Source organism: Lissotriton vulgaris, chromosome 11, assembly GCF_964263255.1.
Source record: "Lissotriton vulgaris chromosome 11, aLisVul1.2, whole genome shotgun sequence".
NCBI lineage: Eukaryota > Metazoa > Chordata > Amphibia > Caudata > Salamandridae > Lissotriton > Lissotriton vulgaris.
The window spans coordinates 985,745,491-985,768,113 of record NC_141699.1 but is presented as its reverse complement, the minus strand read 5'-3'; the positions used below and the strand labels follow the sequence as shown (position 1 = coordinate 985,768,113).

General features: G+C 42.9%; 1 protein-coding gene across 1 annotated transcript in view; it reads left to right on the top strand.

Annotated features, from left to right (window-relative positions):
- Positions 1-22,623, top strand: part of GFM1 (G elongation factor mitochondrial 1) — a 245,147-nt gene that overhangs the window by 16,990 nt on the left and 205,534 nt on the right. The window contains exons 2-4 of the mRNA XM_086944222.1: positions 11,483-11,635; positions 21,174-21,306; positions 21,989-22,193. Of these exons, the coding sequence (XP_086800348.1) occupies positions 11,483-11,635; positions 21,174-21,306; positions 21,989-22,193 (491 nt within the window). The remainder of the gene's footprint in view (positions 1-11,482; positions 11,636-21,173; positions 21,307-21,988; positions 22,194-22,623) is intronic.

Genomic DNA, 22,623 nt, shown 5'->3' with positions numbered 1-22,623 from the left:
CCCGCATTGCATTGCAGAAATTGACTCTGGGATGGTACGATGGGGGGATAGCCCTACCAGATATCCGCAGATACTACTGGGCTGCACACCTCTCGGCCATCAATCAAGGTACCTACTGTGATGGTAATGATCCGGGATACGGCATGGACAGGTGGCTCCTGCCGGGAGGGAACTACGAAGCGGCACTCTATTCTAGGACTGCCAGACATGCACTCACAGGGCCGACCCGTCACTCGGTACAACTTTGGCATGCGGTCCAACGCATCATGGGCTGGCACAATACCCTCACCATGGCTACCCCTCTCTGGGTCTCTGAGCGCCTGGGTCGGCTGGGCCACACCAAGGGGTTCCACAAATGGGACCTTATTGGTATCTCTCAGGTGAAGGATCTTTGGGATGCCAAGGGTGTGAAAACCTTCGAATACCTACAAAACACATTTAAGCTCGCTAACACGGAATACTTTAGGTATCTGCAAGTCCGACACTCACTCCAAAAGAACATTCCGCATGGTACAGTGCCCCACCCGGCCTCCCTCCTGGAGGACAGACTACTAGACGGCCACATACAGGAACATGCGATTTCACTCACATACAAGAAGCTCATTAATAACCTTCCTGACATACTTCTGGGCTTGAAAGGGAGGTGGGAGGCTGATGGTCTGGAGTTTGACGAGGAGGAGTGGAGATGTGCACTCGCTTCCCCAAAAGAGGTAGCTATCTCGTCCAGACTGAGACTCATCCAACTTAAAATTCTCCACAGGGCATACATTTCCAGCACCAGGCTGAAAAGGATGGGCAGGTGCGAGGATGATGGGTGCCGGAGGGGCATGGCTGGCTCCTTCTTCCACATGATATGGGAATGCCCGATACTACAGTCATACTGGATGAAAGTGGTCCGATGTATGCAAGATGTTTGGGGATTGGAACTGCGTTCAGAGGCGAAACGTTGCATATTGAACATATGGGAGCCAACAGACCTTTCGGAGAGAGGGAAGATCTGGGTGATTCCTGGGCAGATGGTGGCTAAGGGTAACATTGCTAGGTGCTGGGGAGCGGTGACGCCTCCAAAAATTACTGAGTGGAAACGGGACATGGACTGGTGCATGGTTCAAGAGAAGACTGTGTTCACTACCCGGGGATGCCCCCCAAAAATGGGGGGAGATATGGGACAAATGGAATGAATACAGAGGATATATCTGTGAACCACCCCAGGCTCGCAGTTCGCAACCTGAGGCATAACCCGAGAGAGACTTCAAACGCAATGTAATGCCATGCAACTGATGTAATGTTATATTTCCTGTGTGACTCCTTGTGCGCCACGTAAATTTATTGTGCGAGTATGTAGACCATTTCCTCTGGTTTCTTGTTTCAATAAAAAGATTTAAAAAAAAAAAAAAGACGGATATATCTTATGTGGCCAAGCCTAATGCCTTCACATTTGGAAATTCTTATCTTAACAAAAGTAAACTTAATATATTTTCTGAAAGCTGAAACACAAATGTTAAGGAAGTCATCGTTTTATGATGACATTTTAAGGAGTCCTGGCTAATGTGTACACCGGTTTACCACAGCAGCCACAATTTGTGAGTTGCCATTTTTCTTTTTCTTCAGTATTCACTTTGCCATTTTTTTCTGGCTCAGCTCGTGCACTGCCTCTTAAAGGCAAGCTTTGTCCCTGTTTTAGCCCTTACTGTGGCTCACCCATCTCTAGATCCACCCTGAAACAAAGCTACCAACTGCAATCTCTGTTGTGGTTCATGCATATTAGCAATAGGATGTTTGTGGCTGAGAGATGTTAGTTACCAGTGCTCCTAGCTAAAAATCTGAAAGACTGTGTCTGGGCTGCTGGGTTTGTGGCGGCTTTTGTGAGAAGTTGGCCTGGTATATGATGATCACTATTTTAGTGAGCACCTTGCACCAGTACAAACAACCCTTATGGTGATGGTTGTAAAGTCAAACTTATAGACCAGCTATCCTAGAGGTAGCATGGACAGAGCAGTCTTAGGCTAAACTCAAGAGGGCATGTGATGCCAGCTGTTTTACCATATGTAACCCCTTTAATACCAAATGAAAGGACCCCACACAGGATATATATAAAATATGTTATTTATTACTAGACAAACCCTCTGAACTGTTTATGAGGTCAAAGGCATAAGCACAATACAAGATAATCAATTTAAATACAATAAGTAGCACAAAAATACAGTAGGGCTCTAGGGCCATGCTAAACCATATACTAAAATAGTGGTATAAGAACCACCACTCGGGAAGTGAATAGGCCTAGGGCCTAGGGAATCGCTGGGGCTACGCTGAGCTACCAAGGGTTAAGAAGCAGGAGGCCCACAGGATGCGTGTGCAGTGTCTAAACACACATGCGGGTTCTCATAGAGAATGAATGGGAACGTACAAGTTACAAACTAGTTCTTTTAGGGTACTTCTGACTGGACTCAGTGAAAATTACTTGAAACCTAGACAGTTGGATAGTTGATACCCACAGGAGCACCGAGGTACTCGCGTTACCTCACCCACATAAAGCGAGTGCTTAGGTATCAAAGTGTGTCTGGTTTCGTCATCGAATCCTATGGAGCCGGAAGAAAAGATGCTGCAGGCGGCCAGGAGAGAAGTGTCCGGGTGGATCCAAGGGTGGATCGAAGATGAAGAAGACCTGAAAGCAGAGGGGACAGAGTCTGAGTCACTAGCCAGTGACCAGGAAGGAACCAGGCGATGTCGCGTTGCAATCAGGTGCTGATGGGAAGCTTGTCTCTGCAGCCACGTGGACCAGGAGGCGTCGACAACGACCAGGAGTCAGGCACAGACTGTCCCACGAAGGCTCTCGCTGTTGGCGGTGTCTGCTTCAGGATCGTAGTCAACAAGCCTTGGCAAAGTCAACCCACGCAGGAAACGAAGTTGGCTTCTTACTCAGACCAGCAAGGTCTGAGGGGCTGCTTCTTTTCAGGGAAGCAAGGGCCAGTCTGGAGCAACCAGACCAGTGGTGGAAATTCAAAGGATCGTTGCCAAGATGGCCACTAGCCAACGGGCAAGTGACCGGGCAGACGCGTCGAGCAGGAAAATGCAGAAGGGCCCCACGCAGAACTCGTGGAGTGTGCAGGGCTGATCTTCGGTGCAGATGCTGCTCGGGGCTGGGGCTTTTTAATCCCCAATGCACAGCCTCGAGGGGGCCTCGGGTGCTGCACAATCAACAAGTCGTGGACTTTTCAAGATGGCCGGTCCCGCGTCTCTCGTCGCTTCCACGGGTGTCAGCTTTGCAGGGACTGTGGATTGGGCTGTTGGATGTCTGGGAATCCGGTTCTCGTCGGGCTCTGTGCTCGGGCTCCGGCGGGAGCGTCGACAAAGCAAGTCGGTGATCGCTGGGTTGGTGCCTGCTTGTGCAGGGTGGTCACTCCTTGACCACAAGGGAGATTCTTCAATCGTCTTCTTGCAAAGTAGAGTGATGAAGGTCCAGAGTTTCGTTTCAGAGTTTGTCAGGATAATCTAAAGTCTTGGGACTCAGCTCCTACCTATATACTGAATCTAGGGGCTGGATTACCTGCTAGGTCCCTCTTATGGGTGGGACAGGGAAGGGGGTGGTTACACCCCTTTCCCTTTGTCCAGTTTCGCGCCAGAGCTGGGCATGGAGAGCCCCAGCACCTGTTTGAACTGGACTATGCATGGGACACCTTGTGTGCCCCAGGCAGTGTCTCCTTTCTTTCAGCCCTCCCTGCCCTAATACACAAAACCCTGTCTGGGGTGGTGCTAGCACCTCGCAAGACAGGAAACCTATTGTCCAAGCCTCCCTCGCTGGAAGGACTCCCAGCAGCAGGAGGTCACACTTGTGTCTGTGGCAGCAGCATCCATTTTGTGATGCTGAGGCTCTGGTTAACTTTAACCAGGAATAGTAGGATCAACATGTCTTCTCCCTCTAGAAAGGTGGAATGCTACCCCCTTCGCCAGAACTGGTGATAGGGTAGTATTCCAAATCGTATGACACCTTACTCGACATGTTTTGATAAAGTCAAACCAGAGTTAGCATTTAACCGCGAGGTTCATAATGCACTTAAGAGTATATGGTATGGCAATATCCTAGAACAGCTATAAGGACATGGTTCCGAAAGCTGCAGACAGGCTCAGCTCATGCTAGAGCACCATCTCACATAAAACCAAGCACTCTGCCTCCAGGATTGTTAAGGCCTGCCATCAGAGTGACTTATAGGTATATATGTGTCTAGATATAAGGTTAGAGATAGGAATACTATATCTAAGCAAGGGGTGATTACACCACCTTGCCCGATGTGAGTAATCAGCCAGTTGTGTCAATTTGGATGGCCAGCCAGGGGTGGCTAAAGATATGCTGCAGCCCCTGGTAGGCCTTGGATGCACCTATGCCCTGGGTACCTATAGTACACTGTACAGGGGTTCATAAGGTGACCTAATATCCAAACGGAGATGTACCTAAGGTACATGGAGTCCATTTTACAGAGAGAGCAGATAGCCTGGGGTCCTGATTAGCAGGATCCCAGGCCAACTAAGTCGAAAACCAGCTAAACACTAGGCAAAAATCTGGGGTAACAATAGTCGGGTATCCACCTTCCTACAACTTTCAAGTTACAATCAGAACAGTGCTCCATGTGCTCAACCATCTGAACTTTCTTACTGATGTACATTATTCCAAACACCCACAAAAGCTTGCCCAGATACCTTTGTGCCAGAGAAGTGCTGCTCTATTTAGAGGCCTTAGGCCTCAAGTTCGCCTACCTATTTGGCCTCCAAGGGCTGCATGACCACCTTCTGAGTCTACGTACCCATCTCATTGAGTGCAGTGCCACCATGCTTTTGTACCCCTAAAAGCAATTTTTTTGTGGGTGAATGTGCAGGATACCGTAATAACTAAAGGCAGTCATGGAAGGACGTGCAATGGATATATCTTTAACATATGCCTCTTCTAGGCGAAATTACTTGGTAATAACTTTTAAAGGCATGTTTGTATGTGAGTGCTGAGTGGTACACCTTTGAGACCGTAGGAACAATATAGGCTTTATCACGATTGCCTATTACAAAGGGATGTATGTCATTACGACGCAGTGTTTACACCGCGCTACCATCACAACGCAGAAATCACAACGCAAGTCGTTACAACGACTTGCGTTGGAGGGCGCTGGATTGTGGATTATTTTAATTTTCTATACTAACTCCAGCCCACGTAACAGTAGGGAAGGTGTTGGAATAGATAATTAAACTATTCCTTGAGCAAGAGCGCCATCCAGCGCAAGTCGTAGTAATGACTTGCGTTGTGATGGCTGTGTCGTAAAGGCCCGCGGTGTAAACACCGCGTTGTAAAGGATGTTTCCCATTACAAAGTCATGAGGTAAATACAAGATGTGCATAAAGTGGTGATTAGAAACCTAGATTTGCACACCCATAACATGTACTACATACCCCCAACCAATGGCTCTTGGCCAATTACTACCTAATATATAGGTTCCACCACCTCATTCTCTTCACCAAACCGTTATCTTGTTGATTACATGAAACATTCATCAGAATCTGACTGTAGCTTTGGGTAAGAGAAATTCTTTCTTTGAAGCGCAGATAGAATTCCATGGTCAGAAACAATCATTTTGCATTAACTCTCACCTACAAAAATGTTGAGGTGAAATATAATTGTACATCGGGTAAACGTTTCACTTCTAAACTTAAGGGGGAAAAAAAACCCTCTGACCCCCAAGGTCACTTTAACATGGTACAATGTTAAAAGAAATGAGAAAGTTACCAATTTTCTCCTATGTATTCCAATGCAGGGGATCTGCAAGTTGTTGTACTTGGTATTTGACGCACAACACACTCCTACCACAATTTCTATTTCAGAATCAATATAGTGTTATCAATAATTATCCCTAAAGGACCTTTTGTTGAACATCGATTTCCTGATGTCCTTCATTGCCTATTGCTATACTCTTATAGCATATTCCAAGATATGAGGCACATAAGTATCAATATTCCCTTTTTAGATGATGGCTCTTCTGAAGTGGAGAAGGGTTGCAGGTAATGATTTGCAGGAAGTGTTTCGTAATACCCAAATTATTTTTATATCCTAATTAAGGCTGCAGTTCTGCTATCTTGCCTGGTTAAACCTGCATACCGCCTAAATGTGGTGTTCTGTAGATCATAAAAATAGCAGTCCTTTTCCTTGGGACGGAATTTGCAGTTCCATTCAGTAGGGGTTTAAAGAAGAGGTAAATCCCTTGTACTGTAACAAATGTTGTTATTGTGATATTCTTGAAGTTCCTTGAGCTTGCTTATAGCCAACACATTTTTCACCCATGGCAAATAGCACATGGGACATTCTCAAGACTACAAATCAAACAGCATAATAACGTGTATATTAACTGTTTTTTTTACTAAAATTCGACATTTGGGTCACATCGGGATATACTCCGAGCCATCAGGTGTCTGCACACACAAAGATGAATTAAAAAGCACCAGGACATCCTACTGTTTTTTTCCAACATTATTGTTATCGTTTTTAGGACATCCTCCTATTGAGTGAAAGCTGTACCTTCATTGTCACGTTTTCAAATTGACTAAGGAGCACTTTGGGATTAGGGATAAAAGTGAGATTTGTAATACAGTGCCAGATGTACTCCACAATAGCTGTTATCCCACTGCTTTTACCATGAATCCAAAACAAATATAAGCAATAGGAGTCACCCAACGTGTAACAGAACCTCAGTAAAAACAAAATGTATTTAATTAAAGTAACTATCTGTTTTTGTTCTTTTCTCAATTTTGGAGTCCTACATGTGCGTGCATGCACAATTTATTATGAAATAGAAACAAATGTGCCTTATATATTAATTGTGGTGTGGATAAAACACAATATATTGTCCAACAAGAGCTCTCTTTGATAAACCCATAGTTTTAGATATGCAGTTTAGTTAAAAGGTTTCACTGCCAATCAAGCAGCCTTTTCAAGGCTTCGATTGGACCAGACTAATTTTGAGTGTAATGATCATCTTGGGAACTCCAAATATCTTTGATCTACCCTGACACTTAGAAGAGCAAGACCGTATTTGCACACCTAGCTTGCTAATGTATATAAGTGAATTGAGTTTTCTGTTTCTAGTTCTTATACTAGTATCCTTAATCCTTGGTCCACATTTTAATTTTTTAGAAACACCATTCTATTAATTTTTAAGCAACATCTTGTACAGATGAAAGAAAAAGTGAGCAATGAAAATAACCTTCCCCCTAGCACTCACCATACCGCATATTGTACTTTTAGTCCCGGAACGTGCTACATGCAATCGTCCTCACTGTGTACTATTTGAAAGGCGCACACATTAAATATGGCTTAAAACTCCTCAAAGCCACTTTATCACTGGCCATTCTTGAATTTACAAAAGGTTAAGAGTTGTCTAAAATATTATAGAGTGAGTGAAGCGGTTTAATGCATTGAAAGGCCCTACTCCTTAGACCTTGAAGTTCTTGACCATGGTGTCTGTGCTACGATGAAGGCGAAAGCCTGACTGGGAATCTAGTTAGAGAAACAGGAGTTTTAGATGTCCAGAAAGTGATGCGGTCACCAAAGTTCATCTGAGCAATTATCGAGCACTGTGAATCTCCCGAATTGCAAGTTCCTTAGAATGTGCTTCCTTGCCATCATCAGCACTAGCTATGGCCACTGCTTTATGCCAGGGGTTTCAAATAGCTAAATATTTAAATGAAAATTGCTATAGATGGGAAAAATCTAGTTTCCTTGGTGCCAGAATTCTTTCCCAAGCTTTAAGCACCTCGGGACATCTAAGTATCCGTTTTAGGTTGCTTATCTTTTCGAAATATGTATGAATTGAAGTGTATTCTGAATATCAACCCCCAGAAAACCGAAGACACACAATATCAAGACCGTAACATCGAAAAAAATAGTGATCAGTAAATAAATTAATCTAGATTTTATATGTAGAGTTAGGTATATGTGAACCTACACACTACATATATCTTCAAGGAACGTAGATGAGGAATTCAAAATAGTACATCTATTCTTTCCTTTATGTACATAAATTTAGATATTTTGTCCTATGATATTCTTGTACCAGGATATTCCTGGATTGTTATTCACTAGAATAATCTTATATATTCGGATTTTGTCTCCTTATACAGAAATATTATTCAGGATGTTTACCTTTGTTTTATCTGCTGTACTACAACTAGACCCAAACCCTAGATCAGGTCCTTGAATATGCTCTGACCGCTTTACCAACATTGCCATCAGAAAGTCAAGAGCATGGAGAGTACTTGACTGACCAATAGCAAGCAGCTGAATCGAAGGCACTTGGAGTGCAGATGAAATCACAGGAACAATGACTGATGCTGCCCAGTGCTTTCTATCAGTCTAAGAAACTGATGAAAAAACGTAAACTTCCATCCTGCTTTAAATCTGAAAATTTTACTTTTCTAAAGCCTCTTAGCTATGAGTTGGCAAATCTGATCCAAGAACTTTGACTCGTAATCTGATTTGGCTGGCGATCATCCCCTGTTTGAGGGAACTTTGCTTAAGGCCAAAGGTAACCTTGTTATCAGGCTAATCTGTTGACCCGCTTGGCCTCCTCTTTGATGAGCTCAGAATTTTCCAAGTAAAACGTACATATTAAAAATTTACCTTTCAAACAAACTACACAAAGCAGGATGCTCCAGGTCCCTGAGAAGCACAAACTCCCTTGTCCTTATCCCTCCTAGACTCAAATGTCAAAAGACCCAATCCCGTGCTTTCTCTGGCAACGCTCCTACAATTTGGAACTCTCTCCCCAAAGATCTAAGCTGCAACCCCTCTTACTCGCTCTTCAAAAAAGAACTCAAAGTACTTTTTCTCATCAAATACTGGGGTAAATAACGCAAGCTCTACCGATTACACTTTCATTATGTATTTGGCTTTATTATGTATATTTGATTCCATTACGTATATTTTGCTTTTTGTTTCTCTATTTCTCACTCAAACATTCGTTGATTCTCACCTCCATGTAAAGCGCTCTGATATTCTTGGGTCCAGCAGCGCTATATAAAACCTTTGAAATAAATAAATAAATAAATAGAATGCAGGTGCTTAACAACAACGACTTACAGGACCAATCTTCTGGAAATAAGTTAGGTACAGGGCAAGGTCCAAGACAGCACCAACAGGTGACCTCGGTAGGCTCTGGGGTGCCCAGGTACAGAGGTTATTTACGGCGCTGGGCACTCCATTGGTTTTAATGGGAAACAGTTTTGGGGGAAAAAAGAGGCTGCAAGCTGGGACTCGGGGGCCAGTCTGGTTAAATGCACAGGAGGGTCGTCCCTGAGATGCTCGGGCAAGTAGGGGCATTGTTGGTCCACTTTTTCTTGGGCTTTAGGGCTCTGGTTCAGTGGTGTCTTTAGAACGCCCTGTCCGTGCTGCAGGAGACACTCGCGGTTGAGGGGATGTCTGCTCAAAGAGGCTGCAGGCAGTGACTGGAAGTACAGTCTGAACAAACCCAATGCAGGGTTCGAATCTGGAGGGTCTCAGGACCTCGGCACCTTTTGGCCTACTTCGACCCATCGGGCAGCTCAACTTGGGGGTATGACCTCCCTCATGTCTAATTTCCTGCCCATCCTCGTTCCAAATGGGCCCATTGCGTGTGGTCGGCATTTTCCCGGTCTGGGGAAGCTGTGGTCGCACATCAAAGGCGGTAGAGGCCTTTGAAGCTCCTGTTTGATATGCTAAGTACTTAGCCATCCGGTTTGGAGGAGGCGACACCACCGGCCAGAGCAGATATTGTTTCTGTCCACAGAGAGTTTAGGCTCTCACCTGCAGGGGGTCATGACCCTGTCTGTGGTGACAGGCTGGTCTACACCAGTCATGTAGCTGGGTAAATCGTAAACACCCATGTCCATCAGATGTACTTAAAATGGCCTCCCTGTTCATTTGTGATGTCTAAGAATTGACTTAGACATTACAGGGGCATATCTTTTCATGCAGATGCGTCTACACATGTAGCACAGTGCACCCTGCATTAGGGCTGTAATGCCTGCTGTATGGTTGACTTACCTACACTGCATGCAGTGCCTGCAGGCATGGCCATGTCGTGTTTTCACTTCCGCTGCACCAAGACACAGAGCTGCAATGTCAGTTTGCATGTTGCTGCTGAGAGGTCCCTTAGGGTGGCACAGTACATGCTGTAGTCCTTGGGGAAGCTCTTTAGCCTCCTTGACCTAGGTACCAGGGTACCACTGACTTGGGACTTAAAGGAGGTGCCAAAGGGATTGCCAATTAGGGGAGCAATCGTACAATTTAAGGCACGAGACCTGGTACTGGCGACATGGATAGTGGGACCCCGGTGCACTTCTGTCACAATAGCATCAGATACCAGTCAAAAAGTAGGGGTGTCCATGTCAAAAAAGTTCACTTTGCTACAGGTTCCCCCAAAAATGTGTCCTGCTGTCAAATATGTTCAAGGTATGAGATTTGTCATTTTGCACACTTATCCATTGGTATAGGATCCATCATTCCTATCCTGTTGAGTATAATTTGAAGAACTGTCCTTTCTTGTCCCTTCCTGAAAGTGTCTCTGTGTTGGCCACTGAAAACGTATGAGATCCGAATAACATCAAGTGGACCAGAGCATGGACAAAAAAAGACTTTAAAAACGCGTTTAAAGTACTCTTTGCTTCAGAATTGTTACTTTGGTAAGATACATGTCCTGACAAACACTGTCGTAGAGGTATGTGATGTTGTTTAGAATAGTTCTCTTTCTCTTATCAAAAGAACACAAACCACTTATTCATTTTTCCTGTTTTATCCAGTTAGACTTTCAGTGCAGAATTGGACGTTTTTGATACGTTTAATTCTGTATGGGTCAGCGAAATGAAACTGAGTTCCTGTAGGCTGAACATTTTTGAGCCTCCTGAAGTTAATAATATTTTTAACACCATCAATGCTGATGGTATTCCCCTCCTGTGCTGGCGCTTATTTATTCCCATTGTTCATGACGAGCTCAGCTCGTCATGAGTGTACGAGAGGTGTACCTCATGACGAGCTGAGCTCGTCATGAGCATCGAGGGGTTTAAAGTCCGTACATGAATAAAAGCCATGAGTATGATGATATCATTAATATTTTAGTGCTCCTATTAACTAAATCCATGTCTCCTCTGTCCTCCAGGGCTTAACCTTTTGAAAGTAAATCCTATTGATCTCTTCCCCCTCAGACTCGCTGATCTCGCCTACATAAGCATTGCTTCAATATGTGTAACCGTATTCCCTAACAGGACTAATTTGCAACTAACTGCACTGCTTACATCCGGTACTAGTAACCAACTATAGCTTCCATGGAGTAGTGTGCTACCGCTCCGCAAAGCACTTAAACGACTCGTCGGGGCTAGTACAATATTATATAAATCTACAGTACAGTACAATAACATGTTTTTAGATAATGAAAAAGTAGAGAAACATACGAATGTTTACCTTTTTGTCTTTCAGATCGCATTGAAAAGCTTCAGGCATTGTTCTTCCGGAATCTTTCCAAATGAAAGGATACGCAACATTGGAATATCTGCCCATATTGACTCAGGAAAAACCACCTTAACAGAGAGAATTCTTTACTACACAGGCAGAATATCACAAATGCACGAGGTATTTAGCTTTTTGTTCAATCAACTTGTAACAAATGTTTCTCTTTAATTAAAATGTATGCTTTCATTTTGTAAGCTTGTTGTAAGTCTTTTAAAATATTTGTAGTACAGCTTATGTATGTTTCTAATTTTCATAATACTTGTTTGAGGAGTTGGGACTCTATTGTAAACATTTATGCTTATCTCTTCGTGATAATGCAAGGCAAATGCTAGTACAAGGTATACATAATTCCCTTTCCATTATTACATGGCAACTTCTACCTCTCCTTGGGTTGCAAGCCTTTTTTATTAGTGTCAATCTGATTTATCCTCTGTGTTTTAAAGTTTCTCATGGTTTAAAGTAGTCTTGTTACTAAACAAATTGTAGGCCAGAACAGGTCAAAATGGCAACTAAAAAGCAATTTCACCATCATAAAGAGAACACTGTGACAGATCTCCTCCTCTCTAGGATCAAAGTATCAAACTCCCCAATGCTGTCACACCTAGACTTTGCAACACACTCTATTCTGGATTCGCAAATAGCCAAATGTCAGCATATCCAGAATGCTTGAGCAAGACAAGTACTTAGTCTGTATACATAACCATATAACCTCTGCCATGAAGGCATTACATTGGGCAACTGTAGCAAGAAGCATATTTCTCAAAGTCCTGTGTGTTGCTCACAAGGCAGGCCACAGTTCTAAGGATTCCTGGTGTTGTAATGCCATGCTTCATTTTCAGAAATATTTGATGAAATTGCTAAATAACCCCAAAAAACCCCATTAAAAGGAATTGTGGGCTTTACATCTTGGCCTTCGAAAACAAATGTAACATTCCCCAAATAATTACCGCAGCTGAAGCTGTGATGTTGGCCTATATATATATATATATATATATATATATATATATATATATATATATATATATATACACAGCAACAAGTACAGCTTTGGCATATTTACTTTGATCCATCACCTCAGTACCAAGCATGAATCTGCATAATCACCTCATTACACTTCATCCGCATCTCATTCACATCCACATCACAAGCATCTGTATAACCGAATTCCTGGCTGGAGTGCTCACAAACGTAGCAGGAAATGTGGAGGAGCGCTTTCACAAAACAGAGATGTGCTGCAAACATTGCATGAACTTTTTCTTTTTTTTGGTGAGCAGCCAACAACCTACGCTTACAAGAAGTCAATGCTTACAACAGGAAGTTTTAAAACACTTTTTATTAGTATTTATTAAACAATTGAGGTTTTCCTCTCTATTAAGGCTGTGGTACTGCATACATCCCCCTTATATTTTTCGGTATTTTTTTAGGGTCATCCTCTAGCCTTGTAGATCAGCAGCTGAAGAAGTCTACCTTCAAAGCATTCCTGTTTCCTTTGAACAATGCCCCCATAGCATTTCAGGTCCAGACTATGGTAAACTCCCCCATATTCTGCTTTGACATCTAAGGCACATAGAGATTCTGCCTTTTTCTAAGTTGTTGCGTGACGATCTGGGTTCTGTTTGGAGCTATCACATGTATAAATTAAAAGTATCTATAGACGTGATTTGAATAGTCCAAATGTTTCTATGGTTTTGTGCAAGCATGGATTTCACGGAATGCTTCTGACTCAAGCCTCAGTATATTCCACTCACTGAAACCCACCATGGGTTCCACCAGTAGGAGCAGTGTACTCTCCCAAAGAGAAGGTTTTTTTATTTCAGCTGTTCTCTTATATTGCCAAAGGAATTATCGCAGTAATGAAGTCGGATGTTTAAAAAGGGATGGAAGGCAGAATGGAAGTTCTACAGGATGCTGGGGACCCTGGCAGGGCCATAATTCTTATAAGCACAATCCTACTTAATTGAGAGAAACTAAGTTGGTTCTGAAGAAGGATGTTTTATTTGAGCTGCCAAACATGGGTGCAGTTTTTTCAGACCATCCCTTTCTCTCTTACCGGGCTACGTATATCCATAGATTTTTAAAGCGACTGTGAGCTATCCTAATCTGATGTTGCGAGACCCATTCCACATTTTTCTCCTAAACGCAGGGGAAACACTTGACTTATCCCAGCTTACTCATACGCCTGTGTCCTGCCCACATTTATTTGTATACCTCTGTGAGCGTGAACAACTCGGGTGAGCTAGTCATATCAGCAGATCTGGATATAAAGTGCCTTTATCTTTAATTTCCTGGGTCCAGTAGTAACCTCTGTTTCTTCTTTTTGCAGCAGCCATGCCTCTAAAGCTCTATCCCCAGTTCGAAAAGCAGCATAAATGCTCTTAGTGGATTTTGTGGGGTTTGTTGGGCTTGTGAATGGTTCTCAGGATTGTTTGTGAACTGTTGGTGAATTAAAGGTTAAGATATACAAAAGACATTCGCCCAGTAACCCTTTAATATGTGCCCTGTGCTTAATTTGAGCCGGTGCTTAGCACCGGCACCTAATTAGCAGGGCCGGTTACACACGCTGGTGGACTTAAGTGATGTACAGTAATTTCCATGGTTAGCTATTGCTACGGGACTTGGCAGTGGCACAGTGTTGCTGTTAAACTCAAGTGTTCAACAACTACTTATCGTCCGGAGACACTGTCTCCCAATATGACTTCCTTCACTTCTTTGAGACACCCCACTAATTCTCAAGAGCTGAGGTTTTAATCCCCTGCTTCATGAAATACCCTTCATGTGCCTTAAGGCGCTTGCGAACCCTCGCTAGGCGGCTGAGCGCCGGGCACTGGTGGTTCAAAGAACAGGCCGGGGCAGACACCTGTTCAGAGAGAAATAGAGGCATGCAAGGAAGGTGCGGGGTCTCGGGGAATGTAAGGAGTGGAAGAACCATGTGGGAGGGGAGGGGTCGACCTCCGCACCCTCCTCTTGACACAGGAACATCTGGACCAAGAAGCACACAGTTTTGTTTTTTTTACAACAGAAAGGCACTTCATGAGAATTCATTAGTCGCAACTGGAACACGCATCCAAAGATTAACATGGACACGCATAACACACTCCTACAGGCAAACACCCAGATACATAGATGCCCACACCCCAGACACAAATACTTCCATACACAGTCCTAAAAACTCCCACCCAAACTTAAATACTTGTGCACACACAAAGACACAAGAGGCAGACATGCACTCAGACATATAGATAGAACCATGCACACTTATATGCACTGGAGCTAAAGACAAGTAGGTGTGTCTCCGACAAAGATTTTTGCACCTGCACTTCAAATTTTACAAATTAAGCACTGTATGTGCCTAACAACTTTTTGTGACACTCATTTCTCAAAAACTACTGAACAGGTTTTCAGCAAACCAAGCAGTTTGGTGGAATCCATTATGTTTTTCCCACTAGATACATTTTTTCACCTAAATGGATCAGCACAGAATTTGGCCTACTTTAACCTAGAATATGTGCAGCTATGTTATTATTTTGAGTTTTATATAGCGCTAGCTAGACCCAAAGGTATTAGAGCGCTTTACATGTTATGTGATAACGTTTGCAAGAGATACATAAGGGGATTCATAAGAGTCATAGTTGAACAATACAGCATTAATTGGTAATAAAGTCACACAAGCATAACACAAGGATGCACTGAGGAATGGCATCTGGACAGACTAGGAGATTGAAACAGTCACACGCCTATCACGAAGGAATCACCCAAAGAACAAAACTCAGAACAGCCCATGCGCCCGCCGAAGCTCCTCTAAGCGGCAAAATCAAAGACTATGCGAGGCCCAGGGGAGGTGAGGCACCAGAAAAGCATCAATGTGTCGGTTCCATACTGGCAGGGGAGGTGATGCGTTGATTCCTCACTGCTACAGGGGACATGGTGCGTTGATTGCTTACTGCTAGGCAACAGAGGTGATATCAATACAGTAGTAAGCAATACAGCAGTGAAAGTAATTGACTTGCTGCACGGTTTGTGGTGTTCTAATGTTTGCAAAGCTTGGTACACACCTTAATGGCATAAGTCACAGAACCAAATTAGTGCAGCTAGACGTCTAGTAACAGTGTTTGAAAATGATTTCTATTCATGAGCACCGGTTGAAACACCCAGGCTACTGTAACAAAGGGATGATAAAATATTACTTCCAAAAGTACTACTGTGGAAGAAGTTAGTAACATTTAAAGTTTGTAAACTTTAGAAACCGTACCGTAATAATCCATCGCACAAGAAAGAGTGATGTGGTACATCTAGTGATTGAAAATGAACTTCCGAGCAGAGTTCCCGCGAACGTGCGTGCCTCTTTCGCAGAGCGCGCACTGCCGTGTTTGGAGCGCGCACACACAGGACATCCCGCAAGAGTGTTCGCGCCACCACTTTTAAAAGGCGAGCAGCGCGAAACCAAGCATTTCCTGGATGCAGTGAGGACGGGAGCGGCAGGTGAGTCTAGCTCAGCTTGGGGCATTTGGGCTGAAGGCACTGTATAAAGAGAGGGTGCGGGCAGATTAAGTGCTTTTGCTTAAGTATTCATGTTAATTGCAGCCCCTTCACGAGGTGTGATTAACAGGAATACTTAAACAAAAGCCCATAATCTGCCTCGCAGCCACTCTGTAGTAACACAAGAATACAGCACGTCTACAAATACCGCATGTCCTTTCAGGTTAATCTAAAGATACATGCCGTCTTTTTTAACTTGCTGTATTTTTGTGTTACTAAGAGCGGGTGCGGGGCAGATTGAGTGCTTTTGATTAAGTATTCATGTTAATTGCAGCCCCTTCACGAGCTGTGATTAAAATGAATACTTAAAAGTACACAATCTGCACAGCAGCCGCTCTTTAGTGACACAAGAATACAGCAAGTTTAAACACACAGCATGCATCTTTAGATTAAGCTGAAAGGACACGCCCTGTTTTTTAAACTTGCAGTATTTTTGTGAACCAACATGCATTATTGAGGTTCCCATTAAAATGTATTAATTATTGAAAGGAGGGGTGTGCTGCATGCCAGCGCTATAAAGCGCTTCCCTAAATTCATCACCCATAGGAGGCTGGGCTGGGAAACCCCCTGTACATCTACTGACAGGTACCGTCTCCTTAAAAACTTCTTTTCAGTGAATTTATCGCCCCCTCCCCCCTTCCCCCAGGCACTTCATGTGATGGGTTTTTGAAACTTTGCAGTTGAAGTTATAACCAAAGAGATCGAACTCGCTGAGTGCCACCTATTACTTTCCTCGCCTCCCTCCTTCAAGTCCCCAATGGCCCTGATAAGAGCTCGAAGTTGCGACAATAGCGTTGAAAATATTACCTCTGTCATAGAGCAAAGCCCTTTAGACTCCGCGCCAACCACAGCTAGTGCAGCAGCGCTTCCTCATTGGCATTGGCACTGCACCCAAATCTCAGGTGGGAAAAAGGAAGAGAGCTGCAGTAGGCTCCAAATCAAAGAGGCCATGCACGTCAAACCTTGCACCGAAGCAGGATAAGGGAATACTTGCAGGAGACTCCCTCATTGATAAAATGAAAGATCTATGCAGCAACCTCAAGGAATCCCTGCTGAGCATGATTGAAGAACCCATTTATGCTCACTTGGGCGTTATTAATGCCCAAATGAGCAAATTGAGGTCCCTCTCTGCTACTTATCAACAGATTGTGACATCACTAGATGTTGCATGTCCTGGGGCCATGATTAGTGCTATTTGATCTTTTCCTCCTGAAGCCTCCAGTATGGCACCAGGTGGCCCCCAGCCTACAACAAATGCATTGTTAACCCAACCAAAGGCGGCTAGGGGAGAGCAAGTAGGAGCCGATCCAATAGTAAAGAAGGGTTGAATGGAAACTGGCTGGGGAGAACTCAGAGGGAAGTCACTAACATTAAGAAGATTAAGTCAATTTATTTCCCCCAACTACTCCTTGAATGTACCCCGTATGTTGTGGTGTTGAAGGACGTCCCGACTAAACCTGCATCTACGCATGAAGATAAATTCAGCCTGCAGAACAAAACTGATTGGCTAAATAGCAAGATTGGATGGCTCTCAGATTTGTCATCTGAAGTTATATGGGCAGAAGCATCCCCTGGATAGGCCCGGGTAGAAAGGAGGTACATGGAGATTTTGTGATTATCAATCTCAACTTTCCAACGTTGGCAAAATCACTCTCAAACTTTCATGATGGCCTGTTCCAACCCCGGGGATCTATACAGGTGTTACTCTTGAGCTACTTCTATAGCCTTTCTGTGCTAACAGAGTCAAATGATACAGGGAGCACCGACCTCTTCGTTCCCAATAGGCCTATGTTTAAATTGCAAACTAGCAGTGCTTTTGAAACACTGGCCTCTTTGGAAGACCTAGATGGACACAGTCTTAAATTTGTCTTTGTCTCTGGGGTAGGTGACCTCGAGCTCTCGAAACAGGAAGCAATTAACCTTTTGGGCAAAGGGGACTTGCTTATTACCTAGGACTTCCAACCTGAAAATGCATTTCATAGAACTCAACAATCACAGATAGTTGTACCATTGCCCATAACTCAAACATTAAGCTGTGCTGGAAAGGCTGTTAGAATATTGCGGGAACCAGCTTAAATATTTCGAATACTGACTGGGCCACTTTTGTCAACTCTTTTGAGATCATATGCTGTCAGGAAATATGGTTGATGGAAATATTCTGCATTAATGGGTATCATGCCTATTTTCAGCCTGCAATGCCTTCTAAGGCGGGAAGAGCCAAGGGTGGACGCGCCACCTTCTTTTCTGTCAAAATAACTGATTTTCAAACCTCTAAATGTTAGTCCTCCCATAGTTTCCTGGTCACTCTCTTAACCTTTCTTGTTGAGCCCGATATGTTAAACAATCACTCATCGACTCATTGTAAACCCTTACACCCACAGAGACTGCACATTTTAGTGCTGTATTGAAGGATGTCTGGAGTGTTTACGACTTTGCTTCTTTAATTAACTTAATGAATAAAACTCTGTTTATATGTTTGATAAAATACTGTGATATTATTTTTTTGCTATTTTAGAGCTTTAATAGAATGTGTATGTTTGTTTACATGGCTTTTAAACAAAAAAGAAATACTTTTTTTTAAACCTCACCAGTGCGCTCTGGTAGGGGCGGAAATCCCGACCTGGCAGCCTTGTTTACGCGCGGACCTTATCTCGCACCACAAACACTTTTGCACTACAGCAAATAAAATGATGTTAGAGCCCCAGCACTTCCTCCCTCAGTTGTATCGTTTCCATGCCTAGTGTGTGCCCAGCTCAGGGCGGAGGGGGTGGCGGTGGCTGCAGGAAAGCCTGTTGAGTTCTTTCCACATGTGATTGTGCGTTTGCGTGATTTTTCACCACATATACCACATTTGGGTGTAAATGTTTACCTTATTAAGCTGAATTGGCTGAGTGTTACACGTGCTAATAAACCATAAATTATATTGATTTTACAGAATATTCTCAGCTGCCTAATGCCCCCAGATCACACAGGAAACCTTCAGCCATTAGTGATTTCAATGCGGCAGATTTTTAAGCTCATAATTACATTATCGAGTAACCAAACTGCAAATCCCACGTTGAAAGGTGCTAAAAAAGCCAGACCTGGTTGAAGAGGTCACATACACTAGGTCACTTGGCAACTATGGCGTGCTGGTAAAAATTTACATGCTGTGTTTTTAAACTTGTATTCTTGTGAGCCAACATGAAATATTGAGGCGCCCAAATTAACCTGAAAGTACACGCCCTGTACCACACACACAATCTACAATTCAGGAATTGGACAGCAGATATTCAGACAATTTAAGATCTAAATATAAGGGTACCCAAAGGGGAAAATGTAGGTAGACTGGTTTGATTGTTATTGCCATACTGAAACCGGACGCTATGAATTATTGAGTGAAAATAGATCTGATTATTCCCAGAACGCATGACTGCAATTCAAAAAGGCGCTGGCTAAACAGCATTGGGCAGTTATTGCTTCACACTATCTGATGCACTGAAGGGAGTAATTGACTTCTCCCCATTAGAGATTCACGTCTGCAATCAAAAGTTTGGAGTGATATTTGGCGCTGCACACACACGCAGTCTCGTTGCAACGCACAAAGACCCTCCACTGACCCACACAGAGGAAAAAAATAAGAGGGAACATTGCTTACGAGTGTTCTTCAGTTCACACTTTTTTTGGAACCGTGAACACCGGTTTCAAACATGGACTGGCCCACAATAATTGCTGCTGACCCACTAGGTTTGCGATAAACCACAAGGGTCTTTTGGTGTCTGACAAGTTGGTTAGCTGGACCACTGCAACTATAGAGGTAGATGAAAGGAGATAATGGTGGTGCATTGTGGAGTGTGCTTGCCAGGCATAATATCCAATCCGACTTACTTTCAACAGTAATTCTCTTAGCGGACTACCTCTGTCACCTTTGAGCAACTTCAGTAGATATTTTCAAACCGATGCAATCATCAGGGACATTCTTTGGCCAGCCTCCGTTTTATTTCTGAGAGGTAGAGTGCAATTTAAGTTACTCTCTGTTTGTCTTTTATCTCTGGCTGGGTTTTTCTATGCAGCTGGGAAATCGTCATCCGGGCATTCCAGCAGAGTTTTACCTAGGCCTTCAAGTTTAGTCCTAATAAGGAGTAAGTGGACAGCCTTCAGCCCCGCACTCTGAATACGCCAGCAAAGCTTACACAAAGTCAAGACCAAAAGATGATTGGTGAGCTGGACTGCAGGTCCAGCTTATATTTAGTAAGTCAGACAGTACCTCAACAACCCACTGCCAACCGCAGTCAAGTGCATGTCACAGTTTCCGATGTCCAGCTAACCTGGCTAGTTCATAGTTTACTTCCTCTAGAGAATAGGCTGGGAAGACCCTCGCCACAGAGTGCGCTATAGAGACCAGTGACTAATGACTTGGATCATTGTGTGTCTGTGTGTGAATGCGTGTGTTGTTGTTTTTTTTTGTTTTTGAATCTCCTCCACCCATGTTCATTTTGTGATACCCCTTGTATTAATTGTTGGTTTTTCTGCACACTGATTTTATTGATACTGGTGGCTTTTCCTTGCAAAAGCACAATCAAGATCAAGTGTTCTTCATGTTCTGTGTTAGATCGAAAACATGCTGCTTCAGTCCAGTGTGAACTATCGAAAGAATATACATTATGACCGCTAATTAGAGTCAATTTACGTTTTTACTTTCCTGGTCCATTGTATGGGTGAGTACTGCAGTCGTTGAGGCAGATTGTTAGAACATCATCTCTGTTTATGTTCCAAACGCAGATTTAAGTTCTGGCTGTCTACTTTTTCAGTCATTTACTTTACCATCCTGAATTTCCATTGCTGAAGATTTCGCATCTCTTTAGATCCTACTTTAGACTAAAACTTTTAATCGGTGTTCTACTCCGCAAAATAGTGCTATAAGCACTATAAGAGTCGTTTGATTTAAATAAAAAAAAAAAGAAATTGTCCATTTGTTTGATATGTGAAGACAGGTCAGTTAAAGTAAGTGTATTGTTAGCTGTGTGAATAGAAATGATATAACTCAAGCCATAGAGTGTTGTTGCCTTTCTACATTAGTAGCTGAAATGTTGAAATTGTAGCAGTAGGACTTTGCATGTACTGAAAACCTGTTTGTGTTCAGGTAAAAGGAAAAGATGGGGTTGGTGCTGTAATGGATTCCATGGAACTCGAGCGACAGCGAGGAATCACAATTCAGTCTGCTGCCACTTACACAAAATGGAAAGATACCAATATCAATATAATCGATACACCAGGTATGCTGACAATTAGATATTTGGTTGCGATTTTATCAGATACCCCACTGCATGCCATAGCTGACTGAAAACAATGTTGAGCAATTGAACATTTTCTTGTTTCTAGTAAGTGTTCTCACAAGAAGAAAATATTTTCCAGATATTTTACAAAATGATTATATTGTTAAATTATTGTGATATTGGTTCAAACGCTACTATCTAATTATTTAAAGTTTACGGCTCATAAGAAAGATAATGGTGGATACCAAAGATGATAGTGTGCGATTACAATTGGCAGAATTGTGACACCCTTAAGTGACGTTTTTTAAGCTAAGCTCCTTTCAAAGAGAAGCAATATTGTATGCCTTGCTGGCACAGTATTTGTGTTACGTGGATGGTCTGACAACCAAAACAGGCAAAGTAACTTGATAGGAAACTTGATAGGAGCTTCTGAGCATTCACCAGTTCTGGTTAGCTCACAGCCGTATTTCCCATCAGTCCTTGTTATCACTGTTTGCAAGAACGCTGTTTATTGTACATTTGCATCATTTGTTGACTACCGTTGAAAAATTGAACATGTTATTTATGCACAAGAAAACCATTTCACGTTGCTCTATTCATTCTGTTCTTTTTCTTTTTGTGTGCTCTTTTTACTTTTTGTCTTTTTACCATAAGTCAATCTCCTATGCACACTCTGTTGCAGGACATGTGGATTTTACAATAGAAGTGGAAAGATCTCTGCGAGTCCTTGATGGAGCCGTTCTGGTCGTGTGTGCTGTTGGGGGAATCCAGTGCCAGACTATGACTGTAAACCGGCAAATGAAACGCTACAATGTCCCTTTTCTTACCTTTATCAATAAATTGGATAGGGCAGGTGCCAATCCAGTTAGGGCAATGCAGCAGCTGAGGTGAGTATTTAACTTGTCGTTCTGCAAAAAAGTCAAAAGATTATTCGAGACTCTTGCAGTAAATCAAATCAAAGAACTTTATTCAGTTATATTACAAGAAATAACTATAAAAGTACAGTAATACAATACAGTTAATATGAATTACATTAAAAAGGTAGATAAAAACAAACTATTATATAAATTCATATCCTGAGTGAATTTTAAAAAAGCAATGACAAAGGCGATAGTAAATACATTGTCTAAATTCTGTATCGCCAAGAACGCAATACGGCACCGTCTTAATTGCAATCTTTTTAGCACCGGGAGGATCCACCTTTTTCTGGGGATGGAAGAGACTCTTGCAGTATCACAGTAGCTCTATCCACGTGAGCACAGAATATCCATGATTTGTTTAGTTTCTCTTTTTATTCCGGTTTTTAAGACTGCTGTG